Source organism: Entelurus aequoreus, linkage group LG08 (genome assembly GCF_033978785.1).
Source record: "Entelurus aequoreus isolate RoL-2023_Sb linkage group LG08, RoL_Eaeq_v1.1, whole genome shotgun sequence".
Taxonomy (NCBI): domain Eukaryota; kingdom Metazoa; phylum Chordata; class Actinopteri; order Syngnathiformes; family Syngnathidae; genus Entelurus; species Entelurus aequoreus.
The window spans coordinates 51,560,427-51,578,682 of NC_084738.1; the positions used below are offsets into that span (position 1 = coordinate 51,560,427).

General features: G+C 39.5%; 1 protein-coding gene across 3 annotated transcripts in view; it reads right to left on the reverse strand.

Annotated features, from left to right (window-relative positions):
• The window catches only part of vars2 (valyl-tRNA synthetase 2, mitochondrial), a 103,233-nt gene that overhangs the window by 20,021 nt on the left and 64,956 nt on the right, over positions 1 to 18,256 (reverse strand). For all 3 annotated transcript variants that reach the window (XR_009827080.1, XR_009827081.1, XM_062056767.1), the window contains exons 15-25: positions 13,447 to 13,528; positions 13,301 to 13,377; positions 13,026 to 13,113; positions 10,702 to 10,795; positions 9,937 to 10,007; positions 9,733 to 9,858; positions 9,550 to 9,654; positions 4,743 to 4,811; positions 4,589 to 4,667; positions 4,273 to 4,400; positions 20 to 172 (exon numbers count right to left, since the gene is read on the reverse strand). Coding sequence is in view for 1 of the 3 variants with exons in the window: in XM_062056767.1 (XP_061912751.1) it covers positions 20 to 172; positions 4,273 to 4,400; positions 4,589 to 4,667; positions 4,743 to 4,811; positions 9,550 to 9,654; positions 9,733 to 9,858; positions 9,937 to 10,007; positions 10,702 to 10,795; positions 13,026 to 13,113; positions 13,301 to 13,377; positions 13,447 to 13,528 (1,072 nt within the window). In the remaining 2 variants the exon portion in view is untranslated. The remainder of the gene's footprint in view (positions 1 to 19; positions 173 to 4,272; positions 4,401 to 4,588; positions 4,668 to 4,742; positions 4,812 to 9,549; positions 9,655 to 9,732; positions 9,859 to 9,936; positions 10,008 to 10,701; positions 10,796 to 13,025; positions 13,114 to 13,300; positions 13,378 to 13,446; positions 13,529 to 18,256) is intronic.

An 18,256-nucleotide genomic window follows, 5' to 3' on the forward strand; every position in this document is an offset into this window, starting at 1 on the left:
AATGTGCTTTGCTCCTCACCATGTAAACGTCGCACAGGTTGTGGACCCAGAAGGCGTACAGGACAGCTGTGGCAGTGTGCAGATCATATTTTTCAAGGGCCTCCTCGCATTGATCTACTGTGCTGTATAGTCGAGAGCAGATCCATTGATCCATGCTACTCAAAGGAGCGGTCTAAAGAATAAAAATAGAAATAACAGCAGACAGAAGTTTACATACAGCCATCTAGAGAATAATTGTCAGTTTACCTTTGGGCCCTTAATAATTTGTTAAAACTGTTCTTGTTCTGTGATGGAATCCAAAAAAAAACATGGACATCATTGGCTGTTCAATTTTAAATATTTACATTGCTCTGATCCCCAGTGAGAATCCATTTCCACCTACATCTGCTGTTCTCTTTGGTCAAGTGTTCCTCTTTTTTTCTTTTTTACTATTATGACGTGTTCAATCTATCCCAGCACCAAGCTAATAATCTCAAGATCCCCTTCATATCAATTCCTAGATATGATAAAAATTATTTAAGGCGCACTACATAAAATAAAAATAACGTTATTAATATCACTACTACGGATACCATTAACAAAAATTCCTCAAAACAGCCTATAATATTGGCTTTTTAAACATCAGATCGTTGTCTCCCAAAACGTTATTAGCTTATGTGGGCATTAGAGACAACAATCTTAACGTCATTGGTCTCAGCAAAACCTGGCTAAAACCAGATGAAATGTTCCTGCTTAATGAGGCAATTTTTCAAAAAAAAAAAGACCCATTTAAAGATGTCTTAGTGTTTAAAGAATTTAAAAATTATCAACAGTTTACATACATACATACCCCATTCTATGTCTGTTTCAGTGACTATGTTATTTAGTCAATACAGTAATTACAACTTGTGGTAACATCCACAGGAACCACATGGGTTAGCCTACTCTATACAGTATTTACAACCTTACTAGTGTTCACTTTACAGCCACGGATGGTTCATCTAGTTATTTACATTATTTACATATTACTTTGGTTCATTCACACATTACTTTGGCATTTTTGCTTCGATGGCTCTGACATGAGTCTTCCTGGCAAATTCCTGAGCAGCTTGCATTTTCCTTTTTGTTTCTGATTTAGTGGATTCTGCCTTGGATTTTATAGCCAATTTCTGTCTTTTCGACTGCCTCTCCACTTCTAACTGCTCCAAATGCAAAAATCAAGAAGAGTACAAACAATGTTTATTCTGTTAGCTAACTTCCTTAATCTGAATAGCCATTTGTGATTTATAGCATGCAATAACAAATATCTTGCAATCATGTTGTTTATGTTTCAAAATTATTCAACTATTTAATGTCAAAACATAAACAGTAGAAATAATGAACAAAATGTCAGCTACTGTCTTGTTCTAAAACACCAATGAAAAATTAATTTAGCATTTAGACAGGCTATAATGTAGCAAAAGTCATCACATGTCTGCCACAATCCTGTGTGTACTTAAATGTGTATTCCGCGTCTTCCATGTCGAGAGCAGTTTTGATTTGGGCGTACATGGTAAACAACTAAAATGAATGTGTTGGGCATTGTTTTATCCAGACGCATACATTTGTCTAAATGTGGCCAAGTAGACGCATTGTGGATTTCCTGGACGTCGTCTACATCTCTAAAATAAACATCTAAGGAAGAGAATCCCTCTGCCATCTTCCACTAGTTTTTTTAAATATATAAATCGCCCTTTCGTCTTCTCCAACTCTCTCGTCGTGGGATGTGCGTATCTGTTGTGATTGCCCTTCCTGGTTCGATGACACGCCTTATCTTGCCTTTGATTGGCCTGTCTGCAATGTTTTGCCCTAATCTTAACCAATCGTGACTCATCATAGTAAACCAACCAACCAATCATGGATTTTCTGATACGTAAACCAACCCCATCATCATTAATGTTTACCGTATATTTTGTCCCCTGCCCGTGGAGTTGCTTTGCTACGGAGCTTCGATTTTTAAGTTAATAATTTTTAATGGAAAACCGTAGTTTTTACCATTGCAGCCGTAAACCGGAATTGATCATCAACAACCGTACTCATTATGGGAAAACAGGTAGGTTTTGGGCAGGTATGGCAAAGAGACGGATCAAGATTTTAACACACATTGTAGGTCGGAAAAAACGAAGAAAAAGGGAAAACTAAATTTAATATTTTGACAGAGATAAAAAAGACAGATTTTCGATTATAGTCGGAAAAATCTATAGATTTAGTTATCCAGTCTTGCACCATTGCTTCTCCTTTTGTTAATTTTAACTTTGCGGTTTTGGACTTTTTCATCGTGTGAAAGCTGGTATTAAAGGACTCTCTTCATGTACAAACCCCGTTTCCATATGAGTTGGGAAATTGTGTTAGATGTAAATATAAACGGAATACAATGATTTGCAAATCATTTTCAACCCATATTCAGTTGAATATGCTACAAAGACAACATATTTGATGTTCAAACTGATAAACCTTTTTTTTTTGTGCAAATAATCATTAACTTTAAGAATTTGATGCCAGCAACACGTGACAAAGAAGTTGGGAAAGGTGGCAATAAATACTGATAAAGTTGAGGAATGCTCATCAAACACTTATTTGGAACATCCCACAAGTGAACAGGCAAATTGGGAACAGATGGGTGCCATGATTGGGTATAAAAGTAGATTCCAGTCATTCACAAACAAGGATGGGGCAAGGGTCACCACTTTGTCAACAAATGCGTGAGCAAATTGTTGAACAGTTTAAGAAAAACCTTTCTCAACCAGCTATTGCAAGGAATTTAGGGATTTCACCATCTACGGTCCGTAATATCATCAAAGGGTTCAGAGAATCTGGAGAAATCACTGCAAGTAAGCAGCAAAGCCCGTGACCTTCGATCCCTCAGGCTGACTGCATCAACAAGCGACATCAGTGTGTAAAGGATATCACCACATGGGCCCTGGAACACTTCAGAAACCCACTGTCAGTAACTACAGTTGGTCGCTACATCTGTAAGTGCAAGTTAAAACTCTCCTATGCAAGGCGAAAACCGTTTATCAACAACACCCAGAAACACCGTCGGCTTCGCTGGGCCTGAGCTCATCTAAGATGGACTGATACAAAGTGGAAAAGTGTTCTGTGGTCTGACGAGTCTACATTTCAAATTGTTTTTGGAAACTGTGGACGTCGTGTCCTCCGGTCCAAAGAGGAAAAGAACCATCCGGATTGTTCTAGGCGCAAAGTTGAAAAGCCAACATCTGTGATGGTATGGGGGTGTATTAGTGCCCAAGACATGGGTAACTTACACATCTGTGAAGGCGCCATTAATGCTGAAAGGTACATACAGGTTTTGGAGCGACATACTGTATGTTGCCATCCAAGCAACGTTACCATGGACGCCCCTGCTTATTTCAGCAAGACAATGCCAAGCCACGTGTTACATCAACGTGGCTTCATAGTAAAAGAGTGCGGGTACTAGACTGGCCTGCCTGTAGTCCAGACCTGTCTCCCATTGAAAATGTGTGGCGCATTATGAAGCCTAAAATACCACAACGGAGACCCCCGGACTGTTGAACAACTTAAACTGTACATCAAGCAAGAATGGGAAAGACTTCCACCTGAGAAGCTTAAAAAATGTGTATCCTCAGTTCCCAAACGTTTACTGAGTGTTGTTAAAAGGAAAGGCCATGTAACACAGTGGTGAACATGCCCTTTCCCAACTACTTTGGCACGTGTTGCAGCCATGAAATTCTAAGTTAATTATTATTTGCAAAAAAAAAATAAAGTTTATGAGTTTGAACATCAAATATCTTGTCTTTGTAGTGCATTCAATTGAATATGGGTTGAAAAGGATTTGCAAATCATTGTATTCCGTTTATATTTACATCTAACACAATTTCCCGACTCATATGGCAACGGGGTTTGTACATTACTTCTTTGTCTACATCTAGGGTCCAAGTCTAACACAAACTACAAGATTGACAACTAAAAAGTGTTGATGAGGCAGGATGGACAGCACAGACTTCCTGTTTTCCAACCATAATGTAACCTCCCTTTGTATACTAAAGGAAGTCAGCACATTTCAGGTCAAACATATGTCAAATCAAGCAAGCCTTTTTATTATTTTGGATACACACCATTTTTTGTTAATGTTATCCCTATGCATGTAAGAATACATCTAAACAGACTAAGACTTTTGTATAGTAATGTAAAATGTCATAATAATCTTGACTGAAATGAAACAATGTTTCTTTTGTGTTGTTCCGGGTCTAAATTTACAAAAGGCTGTTGTACCTTTTCCAGCATCCCCACTGGTGCAGTGTCACCAAGTGCACCCAGAGTAAATCTCAGTGTCTGCCACATTTTATTACAGAAGTGCCTGCAACTCAGGACCTGGGAGAAGGATAGACTGATGTCTTCTCCTAAAAAAGATGGGGGTCAGTGTGAGAGGATGATTTACCTATTACCAAACTCAGAATAGTACCGTCTTACAAAAAATGGTAAAAAGACAATATTTCAGACCACATTATCTCTTCCTGCCACACATCCATACCTCCAAACATAATTTATTGACGTATTAACAGTTCAGTGTGTGAGGATAATCACTTACCCTGCATCTTATGAGAGCAGAGGGCAAATCTCAGCGCGTCAGTCCCACACTGAGGGATCCCCTTAGGGAAGTCTTTTCTCTGTGGGAAGCAGATGGGGCAGTTAGATAGGAGAGGCGGTAATGAGCCTGCTCAGTGAGTTAAAAAGGATCTGACCTGAGCTTCCATGGCAACCACCTTTTCCCTGGGGTCGAGGTTACCTTCCATAACTTTCTGTTGGAGCTTCTAAAAGGAAAAACACAATTATAATAAAAATGCACTTTCACAATCAGTCAATCGGTTCGCACTTACTAGTGGTTATATGTACAGTACATTTAATTTCTCACAATTGATATAGGGCCACTGACCGCATGTTCATCTATCAAAAACATTAAATTGATCACTGAATTGTGTTAGGTTTTTGACATGAACTAATAAGTCTTCTCATGAGTTTATTTTGGAGCCTGTAAGTCAAAATCTTTCCACACTAATTTCAAACATAGCATATAATCGTCCCAAACATTCTAATAATAATAATAACAATAACTAATCTTCATAGTTGATGGTTGCAAAATTGAACAATGGCAGCACAGTCCTATGGGACTTGACTTGCTTGAATTTGTCACTGGCTGACATAGTTTTACATACTTTTGATTGCTCATCTTATACATTAATTTAAAAAGAATAATTCTAATTTCTATAAGAAAATGTTCAACATGTTACTGAACATTCTTGTGTAATTGTCACAAATAAATTGATGTTGTATTTTGTTTATTTATACATTATAATATGTATCAAATTACTATATTATGGTTATTTTCAGAACAAAATATTTTTTCCTGAGGGAATCCCAGGCATTGACACCACCCCATTGAAGCTGTGGGTGTCCTAAGACCTCACTATTGGGTTTGTAAAATCATGTTTCTTCTAAACTAAACACAATTGATGCTAATCAACCTGTTTGTTAACCTTTTTTTCCCAACTGAGATTCAATAAGAGAATCGATTCAGCAGAATTAAAAATTACATCAGAATCGTAAAAACCTTATCAGTTGCCATCCCTAGTCATGAGCTTAACTCTTTGACAGCCCTAATATATACATATATATTAGGGATATATATATATATATATATATATATATATATATATATATATATATATATATATATATATATATATATATATATATATATATATATATATATATATATATATATATATATTAGGGATATCTGATAATATCAGACTGCCGATATTATCGGCCGATAAATGCTTTGAAATGATATATCGGAAATTATCTGTATTGGTTTCAAAATTGTCGGTATCAGTTTCAAAAAGTAAAATTTATGACTTTTTAAAACGCCGCTGTCTACACGAACGTAGGGAGACGTACAGAGCGCCAATAAACCTTAAAGGCACTTCCTTTGCATACCGGCCCAGTCACATAATATCTACGGCTTTTCACACACACAAGTTAATGCAAGGCATACTTGTTCAACAGCCATACAGGTCACACTGAGGGTATAAACAACTTTAACACTGTTACAAATATGCGCCACACTGTGAACCCACGCCAAACAAGAATGACAAACACATTTCGGGAGAACATCCGCACCGTAACACAACATAAACACAACAGAACATACCCAGAATCCCTTGCAGCACTAACTCTTCCAGGACGCTACAATATATCCCCCCCCCGCTACATCCCCCCGCCCCACCTCAACCTCAACCCCGCCATCCCAACCCGCCCACCTCAACCGCCCCCTAACCCTATATACATATATATATATATATATATATATGTGTATATATATATATATATGTATATATATATATACTGTATACAATATATAATATACAATATAAAAATATGTATGTATATATATATATATATATATATATATATATATATATATATATATATATATATATATATATACAGTATATACAAACCCCGTTTCCATATGAGTTGGGAAATTGACAAGATATTTAAAGTTCAAACTCATAAACTTTATTTTTTTTTTTGCAAATAATAATTAACTTAGAATTTTATGGCTGCAACACGTGCCAAAGTAGTTGGGAAAGGGCATGTTCACCAATGTGTTAAATCACCTTTTCTTTTAACAACACTCCAGAAACGATTGGGAACTGAGGAAACTAATTGTTGAAGCTTTGAAAGTGGAATTCTTTCCCATTTTTGTTTTATGTAGAGCTTCACTCGTTCAACAGTCCGGGATCTCGGCTGTCGTATTTTACGCTTCGTAATGCGCCACGCATTTTCGATGGGAGACAGGTCTGGAATGCAGGCGGGCCAGGAAAGTACCCGCACTCTTTTTTTACGAAGCCACGCTGTTGTAACACGTGTTGAATGTGGCTTGGCATTGTCTTGCTGAAATAAGCAGGGGCGTCCATGAAAAAGACAGCGCTTAAATGGCAGCATATGTTGTTCCAAAACCTGTATGTACCTTTCAGCATTAATGGTGCCTTCACAGATGTGTAAGTTACCCATGCCTTGGGCACTAATGCACCCCCATACCATCACAGATGCTGGCTTTTGAACTTTGCGTCGATAACAGTCTGGAAACGGTTTTCGCCGTGCATAGGAGAGTTTTAACTTGCACTTACAGATGTAGCGACCAACTGTAGTTACTGACAGTGGGTTTCTGAAGTGTTCCTGAGCCCATGTAGTGATATCCTTTACACACTGATGTCGCTTTTTGATGCAGTACAGCCTGAGGGATCGAAGGTCACGGGCTTAGCTGCTTACGTGCAGTGATTTCTCCAGATTCTCTGAACCCTTTGATGATATTACGGACCGTAGATGGTGAAATCCCTAAATTCCTTGCAATAGCTGGTTGGGAAGGTTTTTCTTAAACTGTTCAACAATTTGCTCACGCATTTGTTGACAAAGTGGTGAGCCTCGCCCCATCCTTGTTTGTGAATGACTGAGCATTTCATGGAAGCTACTTTTATACCCAATCATCACACCTTTCCCAACTTCTTTGTCACGTGTTGCTGGCATCAAATTCTAAAGTTAATGATTATTTGCAAAAAAAAAAACGTTTATCAGTTTGAACATTAAATATGTTGTCTTTGTAGCATATTGAACTGAATATGGGTTGAAAATGATTTGCAAATCATTGTATTCCATTTATATTTACATCTAACACAATTTCCCAACTCATATGGAAACGGGGTTTGTATATACTGTATATATATAAATATACATATATATATATACATACATATTTTTATATTGTTATAGGCGCAAAGTTCAAAAGCCAGCATCTGTGATGGTATGGGGGTGTATAAGGTACATACAGGTTTTGGAGCAACATATGTTGCCATCCAAGCAACGTTATCATGGACGCCCCTGCTTTTTTCAGCAAGACAATGCCAAGCCACATTCTGCACGTGTTACAGCAGCGTGGCTTCGGAGTAAAAAAGTGCGGGTACTAGACTGGGCTGCCTGTAGTCCAGACCTGTCTCCCATTGAAAATGTGTGGTGCATTATGAAGCATAAAATAAGACAACGTAGACCCCGGACTGTTGAAAAACTTAAGCTGTACATAAAGCAAGAATGGGAAAGAATTGCACCTGAAAAGCTTAAAAAAATTAGTGTCCTCAAACGTTTACTGAGTGTTGTTAAAGGGAAAAGACCATGTAACAAAGTGGTAAACATGCCCCTGTGCCAACTTTTTTGCAATGATAAGTTAATGATTATTTGCAAAAAAAATTTTTTTTAACAGTTTGAACATTAATTATCTTGTCTTTGCAGTCTATTCATTGAATATAAGTTGAAAAGGATTTGCAAATCATTGTATTCTGTTTTTATTTACAATTTACACATGCCAACTTAACTGGTTTTGGGTTTTATATATTCAACTTTGTAGTCGTATCATCAGTCATGCGTCTGCATATTTGGGTGTCGATGAAGAGTTGGCTTTGATGACGGGGGAGAATGCTGGACAGACATGGCAGAGCGTCTCGTAAGGGGGGTGCTGAGAATTCTTGGCAAAGTCTCGTATGTCGAGTCCTCAAATCTCTCAATTAACCAGTTGATCCACATTGTACCCTACCTTATGAACACAAAATATTGTTATTGCCCGAAAAAGCAAACTCACGGGTATAAGAGGTAGTTTTGTGCTGCAGTCTGAAGGTAGGGTGAGAACTGAGGAGCTAGTGCAAGTCATCTTGGAGTCATCCCAGTTCCCTTGACATCATTAACCAACCCTTGAAAATGTGGGCTGGTCCCTCACCTATCTCAGAATCGCCATTAAAATCAAGAGTCAAAATTTTGCATGGACACCAGAGTGAGGGTTATCTTTATGTTTTCCATTTATAAATCATTGCACCAATAGTGGCCTCGTTTTTATCAAGCTTCTTGCTGATGATATTGTCCCTGAGGTTCTTTGACAGCGCTTTGGTCCTTCCCACAGTGGGGTAGACATTTGAATGGAAGAAACGATTTGTGTGACAAATGTCTTTTATCCACATGATGAGGTGATATTATAAGTACTTACCTGAAGGGACATGTCTAACCTGTGTGAATCATGGGCACATAACGACTTTTGGGTAAGCTATTCGGAAACTGTTGTAAGCTAAGTAATAAGTTATTTTACATTAAATGTAGCTTTACTACACTGATGTAGCGGCTCGACTTCACCATCTGTGTAACTGTAACCCATCTGTTGGGGTCAGAATGCTTGCATCGTGGGATACGGATGACTTAATATCCTTCATTCAAAGCTCTTCTCAAAGATATATTGTCTTTCTCAATCACAATATACCTACCATACAAATTCTGGATTGTTAATTTTTTTTATCTATTTACATAATCCACAAGGGATGCAACCCACCACACCCATTGTATTTACACTGTTACCCTGTGGAACAAATGCTTGTGTACAAAATACATCTTACCAAATATCTTAATGACTGTAATAGTGTGGAAGAAGAGACTGTTCCATGTACTACACACCTCCAATGAGACTCCATGTATAACATCCAGGGGGTCAATGACGTTTCCCAAAGATTTTGTCATTTTCCTGCCATGTTTATCCCTCACCAAAGAGTGAAGCAGAACCTTCGATTCAAGAAGCAGAAATAATTTGATATATTTTTTCAAAAGTATGTATGTACCAGTTCCATTTGTATACTGTACTTGTTTAAAAGGCAACTGGCCAGTCAGTTCTGTGCCCAGCATTACCATCCTCGCCACCCAGAAGAATATGAGATCACTGCCAGTCTCCAGGAGGGTGTGGGGGTAGAAGCGTTGAAAGTCACTGGTCTGTGGAAAGGATGTCGTCTAATACATCAGTAAGGCTGTCATTTGGTGGAGTGTGTGTTGCTGGATGAAGTGCAGTACCTGCTGAGGCCAGCCCAGCATTGCAAAAGGAAACAGCCCAGAGGAGAACCATGTATCCAGAACATCAGGGTCTGACCAGCACAACGTGCACATATACAATACATAAAAACAAATGAATAGATTATCAACAAACCTACCAATGGAAATATTTTTAAGGCTAATAATCCTGATATGAAATCAAATTATTTAAATAATACCAGTTATGTCTCTCTTTTTAAATTTTTTTTCTTTTACCTTATATGACAGTCAACATATTTGTTATTTGGAGTGATAATTAGAGATGGGAACCGGTTTGCAACCATCACACTGTACACAGTAATAATAAATTATATATGAAATACAGTAATGAAAAGATTAAATACAAGACTTAAATGAAACAAAAAAAAAAGGCCAACTCCTTATTTTTATCCTGTACTGCCTCATGTTACTCATGTACACATATCTTGTGGTTTCATAACAACACCCTTTTCAAAAACTATTTCCTAAATACTCTTTTGTAGGTTTGTGTTTCAATTTGCAAAACATGCAATTGTCATATAAACAAGTCAGATAAAAAATTTAATTTTGGGGGGGAATTTTTGTTTTGCCAATTTCCATCATCCCACCAAAGTGACTATTCTCTCCAATGTGTCTTGAATGTCCCTTTACTGTAGGTACTTTTAAACTGTGGTTAATAACGCAACAGAAGTGAACCTAAAAGTTTAGTTATTTTGGTATTATTCAAATGTCAATTCACTTGGAAATGGTATTAAAGAGGTTAGTCACCCTGAGTCAGACTGATGTCCTCTGGCTTCACTCCATATTTGATAGTAGCTCGCTGTCGGGCTTCGTCCTCATTCCTTCCCCAAACCCACTGTTCCTACAAAAACCAAACACAAATAATGCAATTGACACCATTGACTGGAACAATCATTATATTCTGAAGTAATATTTTTTTATTCTAAATAATAATAACCCTATTAAACACTTCTATCGATTTGTTTCCTGCCTTGATGTGTGCGTGACCAGGTTGTTACTGTGATGTAATAATAATGCATGAAACAAATAGACAACTGTCTGAAAATTAGAGCTGTCCCGATACAATCATACAACCCTTTCACTTATTATACGATACGAATATTGGCGCCTTGAGTATTATCCAATACCGATAACCCTCCAGTATGATATCAGCACGAACCATACATACTTTTATTTTATTGAGTGGAAAGTTAGAAAAGGGTTTTTATCAAGTCAAATTTGTCAAACAAAGAATAATGTTACGTATGAAAAACAATAACCGTCTACAATGAACTTAAATTGGGTTTAACTTTTGTATTTTCCGGACTATATAAGCGCACCTCTATAAAAGTCACACTCACTAAATTTTCGGGGGAAAAAATTATTCAAGCGGTACAAAATGGATGGATGGATGGAAATCCATATATTAGCCGCACCGCACAATAAGCCGCATATACAGTATGTACGTTGTGAAATTAGTTTAATTGATTTTGTAAATGTTTATTTACATAACTCAAACGGTGTCTGTAGCACGGCAGTAAAACGGCTGATCAAACAAAACAGACATCGCCATGGACCCACTAGCTGCGTCAACAGTGACGTTTTGGTGGATTTATAAAATTGAAAAAATACAAAAAGAATGCCATTGTTGTTAATAATACTGACAAAGACACTCGTAAACGTGTTAGCATATTAGGGAATGCTAACGACACTAGCTTCATTACATTACAATAGTACGTACAGATATGCATGAAAACACAGTGTGGCTTGGTTGGTAGAGCGGTTGTGCCAGCAACTTGAGGGTTCCAGGTTTGATCCCCGTTTCCCCCATCCTAGTCACTGCCGTTGTGTCCTTGGGCAAGATACTTTACCCACCTGCTCCCAGTGCCACCCACACTTGTTTACATGTAACTTAGATAATAGGTTTTACTAGGTAAAGCGCTTTGAGTCACTAGAGAAAAGCGCTATATAAATATAATTCACTTCACTCTGACAGACATCACACACGGGATGGTTTAGTAAATAAGAATTGTTTTTGCTTGCTAAACAGAAGGGCAATGCAGCACTGCACTACCTGCAGTCAGCGAACTCGCCAAAAGATGGCGCCATAGCACAAACAAGAACACACCTATTCAGTGTATTTGCTTGTTTTTATTTAAAAAAGTATTTGCATTAAGGGTGTCAAAGAAAAAAAAATCCATAAATTAGCTGCACCATTTTGTAAGCCAAAGGGTTCAAAGCGCATGAAAAAACTAGCGGCATATAGTCTGGAATTTTAACGGTAAATTGAAATGGAGTATTAGGTGTCTTTGGCTACAATAATTAAGTTACGCACACGCACGATGAATGATGCTGACACATTTGTTTCTTGATACTTTCTAATTATCTTTTTTTGTCTTCGAGACTTGCTGTAAGTAATTAATATTTATTTACAATGACACATATGTTGTTTCAGACTGCAATATTGTTCAATGAGGGCTTATCACTTATCATATAAATCTAGCTTGTGTGCAATTGTGTGCTTAGGTGATGAGTAACTGCCAACACTAGTAGCCTAGAGACCAGCATGTTTACCTTTTGTAAATGACTTTACTAAACTATAAGAAAAGACCAACCTTGTTTGTTAATTGGAGGACATTTAGATGTTAAATCGCTGCCCAGCATTGCTCAAGTAAAAATGCTGCAGGACGGCTTGTATTGGAGCGCTTAAATCTGAGATTTAAAAGAAAAATAAACCTGAAACACCCTGAACGCCCCCTAATTTGATATATCAATACCAAATCGGGAGTCGGGACATGACAAAAAAAAAAAGAAAGAAAAAAAAGAGGAATTTCCAATCCATCCATCCATCCATTTCCTACCGCTTGTCCCGTTAGGGATAGCGGGGGGTCGCTGGAGCCTATCCCAGCTGCATTCGGGCGGTAGGTGGGGTACACCCTGGACAAGTCGCCACCTCATCGCAGGTCCAACACAGATAGACAGACAACATTCACACTCACGTTCACACACTACTTGGAATAACAATTTTCTTGAAAAATAAGGTTTGTTTAATCTTCAATGTCTCATGTACTGTATATATCTATGGGCCCAACCTCCTGTTCATCTTTAACACCAGAAAGCTTCACTCTGTAAGCAGGGATTTGATGCCCCCACCAAAGCTGTCTGGAAATGCACCAGTCACTGCAAAACAAACAGAGCTGCAGTGTTCACATCCCAAACAATGAAACAAGGATGTGTTCATCACCAGAATGGTGTCATTTCACACTACGAGCATACCACAATAGATGACACATGCCTGGTAAGATAAATAAAAACGTTCAAATTATGTGAACCATGTAAGTCTAAGGTTAGGACAATTCTACAGTACCTGATGTTGGACAGCCAGTTCATCCATGTTTTGTTGTAAAAGTGTGGAATGATTTCCAGTTGTCCATCCTCCACAGCCTAACAATAAACGTCATCGTTTCAGAGGTTACTCACGACCAGCAACAGCAAACCATCAATACAAGTTACCTGTATAGCTTTTTTGGCCATTTCCTGACAGCGGACAAACCACTGCTTCTTAAGAAGAGGCTCAATGACATCCCCTGAGCGGCTGAGACATTGTGGAGGAGAATAATTTGAATAACACAAATAATAAGTCTTGCAAGCAGTAACCCAATTAGTGCATACGTCACTGTTTTTCTCAAAAAGAGGTGGACTGTTAAGATGTGCTGTGCCATACGGTATACTTTTTTTTCATTCATTCATGTTACTTGCCTTGGAAAAAAAGAAATATAAGACAAAAGTCAGTCAATAAATTATATAATATAATAAGGCACACAGAAAGTACATTAATAAATTACCGGTACGTGGCTTTTTCCAATATGAACTATAAAACATTAAATATCAAGTGTATGTGAGTTAAAGTTAAAGTTAAAGTACTAATGATTGTCACACACAAACTAGTTGTGGTGAAATTTGTCCTCTGCATTTGACCCATCCCCTTGATCACCCCCTGGGAGGCGAGGGGAGCAGTGGGCAGCAGTGGTGCTGCGCCCAGGAATAATTTTGGTGATTTAACCCCCAATTCCAACCCTTGATGCCGAGTGCCAAGCAGGGAGGTAATGGGTCCCATTTTTATAGTCTTTGGTATGACTCGGCCGAGGTTTGAACTCACAACCTACCGATCTCAGGGCGGACACTCTAACAACTAGGCCACTGAGTAGGTTAGATAGTGGCCTAGTCTCCTTGTTTTCTTTCCGGACAACCTCTTTGACCTGATTTGCAATCGTAACCTATGTGCACATGGACACATTTAATCGGATTAAAAGCCTAACAGCAATAAAAATGTTACATATAAACATGCAATTCGGAATATTCTGACCCGATCACACACGTTTGTATCAAAATTGTATTCCGATCGAGACGGGTGGTTTATGCCGAAAGTCATTCGGATTGTAGCACATGAAAGCGCATCTTCCCGAAATTTGGGTTAGAATTATCCTTACTGCGCATGTCTTTGATGTCAGCTCTACTTTGGTGGTGGAACGGGGACTAACTTTAATTGTCTCGGAATGAAGCGGTTGTCTTGCTGCTGTCTCCCCCCATTCAACATGTACAATTGTAACGTTATATGCTGTTGAGTTTGTTGCTTTAAGACTAGCAAAAACAAAAGTATGGTCTGGAGTGTCATGTGTTGATGTAAAAATACAAGAAGGGATCCAGTTGTCATCTTAACAAGCTGTTCTATAGACATAAAAAGCACAGAACAGCTCAATTTAAAAAAGAGAGGTAAAACAAAAATAGTGAACAGAAGGAAAAAAATGATAAATAAATACATAACAAGCAGAAATGCACAAAGCCATGTTTGTTTACAGTGGAAGGCCCTGCCTAGTCGGCACCTGCAGTGAGCAAACTCTTCCAAAAGATGGCGCCATAGCACTAATAACACACCTTTCCGTTTATGTTAGGTTCTGCGCGTGTCAAAGTAAAGTATTCCGATTTAAGGTGTGATGCATGAAAATGCACGTCATAATCAGATTTTTTTCAGGGTCCACATACACAATATCCGAATGATGATACAATTAAATACATGTTGTCCGTGTATATGTGGCTACTGGCGTATAACCCATGGGGGACGTGTCTAATATTGCAGGAAGGCACATTTATCCCACCCCAAGCTTCGAAACACAGCTGACAGGTGATTAGATTTCCCAGGTGGTACGAGTTGTCTAATCACCTGTTGTCTTTAACAGTAGCGGTCGGAACAGCAGGACAAGGAGGGCTTGGAGAGTTTGGAGAGGAATGACACGGACTGAAAAGTTGAATATTGAAATCATTGATGGTGAATAAAACCTTGTTCAACTCTGAACGCCGGACTCCTGTGGACGTGTGTGATCAGTGGAACCCGCTCGGAAGCGACTTCTACATGCACAATCCGCTTTCATAATAAAAAAAAGAATTGTGATATTAATCAGGATCGGATGATATGAAAAAATTATTGTAATCTTTTTTTTTGCCATATCGCCCAGCCCACGCTAACGTAACTAAGACAAAATATGTCAGTAAAGTCTCAAATTCCAAACATGTTTTGCAGAAGGCACAATTGTTTTACAAATTTCTCCACCATGCCTCCATGATTTGATTTCAAATTTTCAAGACTTATGGGGATCCTAAACACACAAAAACAGGTATCTATAGGTAAGAAAATTTGTTTCGCATAATAGGCCTCATTTAAGTTACTCGTTAAGTTGAGGTACAACTGTATAATGACTTATGAGGCAAACTCAGATTTCACATTCCGTAAAAGAGATGATGGAAGAAGTTTCCACCACCACCACCACCACTTCCAGACATTTACTGAATGGAGAGAAAATTAAGAGAAAGTACGTGGCTCATGTATTCCCCTAATTCCCCCCCGTGCTATTTGCACTACATTTGTAGGTCCATACATCCATTTTCTTCCGCTTATCTGAGGTCAGGTCGCGGGGGCAGCAGCCTAAGCAGAGAAGCCCAGACTTCCCTCTCCCCAGCCACTTCGTCCAGCTTCTCCCTGGGGATCCCAAAGCGTTCCTAGGCCAGCCGGGAGACATAGTCTCCCCAACGTGTCCCGGGTCTTCCCGGGTCTTGCCCTAAACACCTCTTCAGGGAGGGGTCCGGGTGGCATCCTGACCAGATGCCCGAACAACCTCATCTGGCTCCTCTCGATGTGGAGGAGCAGTGGCTTTACTTTGAGCTCCTCCCGGATGACAGAGCTTCTCACCCTATCTCTAAGGGAGAGCCCGGCCACCTGACGGAGGAAACTCATTTCGGCCGCTTGTACCCATGATCTTGTCCTTTCGGTCGTAACCCAAAGCTCACGACCATATGTGAGGATGGGAACGTAGATCGACCAGTACATTGAGAGCTTTGCGTTCCGGCTCAGCTCCTTCTTTACCACAACGGATCGATACAGTGTCCGCATTACTGAAGACGCTGCACCGAACCGCCTGTCGATCTCACTATCCACTCTTCCCTCAGTCGCGAACAAATCTCTGAGGTACTTGAACTCCTCCACTTGGGGCAAGATCTGTTCCCCAACCCAGAGATGGCCCTCCACCCTTTTCTGGGTGACAACCATGGACTTGGACTTGAAGGTGCTGATTCTCATCCCAGTCGCTTCACACTCGGCTTCGAACCGATCCGGTGAGAGCTGAAGATCCTGGCCAGATGAAGCCATCAGGACCACATAATCTGTAAAAAGCAGAATTGCAGCCACCAAACTGGCTTCTCTGTCACCAGTGGCTTCTCTGTTACTCTGCGTGAGAAAGACAAGATGGCGCCAGCATGGTTCGGCTTCAGTCTTTCTGCTCTACTCAGATTAACACTAACTATAGTTTTAACTGGTGCTTTATGCCTAATTGTATATGACTGCCAGACCCTATTCGATCTGAGCAAAACACAACAGTGTTTTTTAAATATCAATGTTGGGGACCAAACGTCAAAATCCCCGCCACACCTGGCATCTATCCCGACCTAACTATTGCGCTTTCTGCTGTCATAAAAATAAATCGGCCTAAGATACGAGGTAAACATAGAGGGTTTCTTGTGAAAGTCAAGGCTTACCGTAGATCTACCTCTGGAGTTGGATTACGGTGGATTCAGCTCGTTGTGCCAGCACGACTGTACCCTGACATTGGTCACTTGCCGCTGGAGACGCCGCTCCGAAAACGTCAGAGCAGACGCCGTAGTGTGCATTTTGGATGCCTGCGGGCTCTACGCCACAGCTCCCTGCGGGATGACAAGGATCTGACGCTCCGTCTCGGCCTACTGAATGCTAGATCGCTAGCGAACAAGACGTTTTTCCTGAATGATGTTTTTACCACACGTAAACTGGATTATATGTTGCTCACAGAGACGTGGCTCCAAGCCGGTGAGTTTACTGCTTTTTTAGAACTTCTACCTCCTGACCACTGGTCAAGGTGGAGGGCGAGCAACAGTGCACAAATCCAGCTTCATCTGCCGGCAGGTACCGACAGATTATTTTTCCAGTTTTGAGCTTCAGACATTTATCATAAAACTCGATAATCCGATTTCGTAACTGTCATGTCTGTGTTGATCATGTTTTTGTTTGGCCATGTGCTGTTTGTTTTTTGGACGCTTTTTAGTTCCTGGTTGTTCACTCCCTTGTTTTGTTTCCATGGTTACCCATTAGTTTCACCTGTTCCACGTTTGGACTCACACACCTGTCACCAATCATGTCACTGTTATTTAAGCCTGTCTTTTTCTGTTGGTCGGCCTGGCGACATTATCTGCTGTTACCCTTGTCACTCATGCGTTGATTCCATGCCATTGTTCCATGATCGTTTCCATGCTTGTTCCAAGTAAGTTTTTGTTTATTCATGTCACGTTTAGCAGTTCTTTTGTTTTATGTCCTTAGTCTACGTTAAGTGTAAGTTATTGTTTCATAGTCAAGTTTGTACCTCCGCCTTGTGCGCACCTTTAGTTTGTTCTTTTTGTTATAGTAAAAATAAATATGTCCTTACCTTCACGCCATGTCCGCTCCAACTTTTATTGCATCTCGGGAAAACAAAACCCTTACAGTCCATGTTATGACAGTAACCAGCCTAGCATTAAGCTACGATAAATTTTTAATAGCGCGTCGGGTACGCACAATTAACCCACAAACTGCATCATCGTTTTCCGAATCTATCACCTCATCTGAGATCCTTTCTCATTGTGATTTGCTTAACTCCACCGCAGATTAACTGCTATTTTATTTTAATAACGCCTGCATGGAGGTCCTGGACGCAGTGGCCCCATTCAAACAGATAAGCACCAAACCAATGACGCAGCCGTGGCT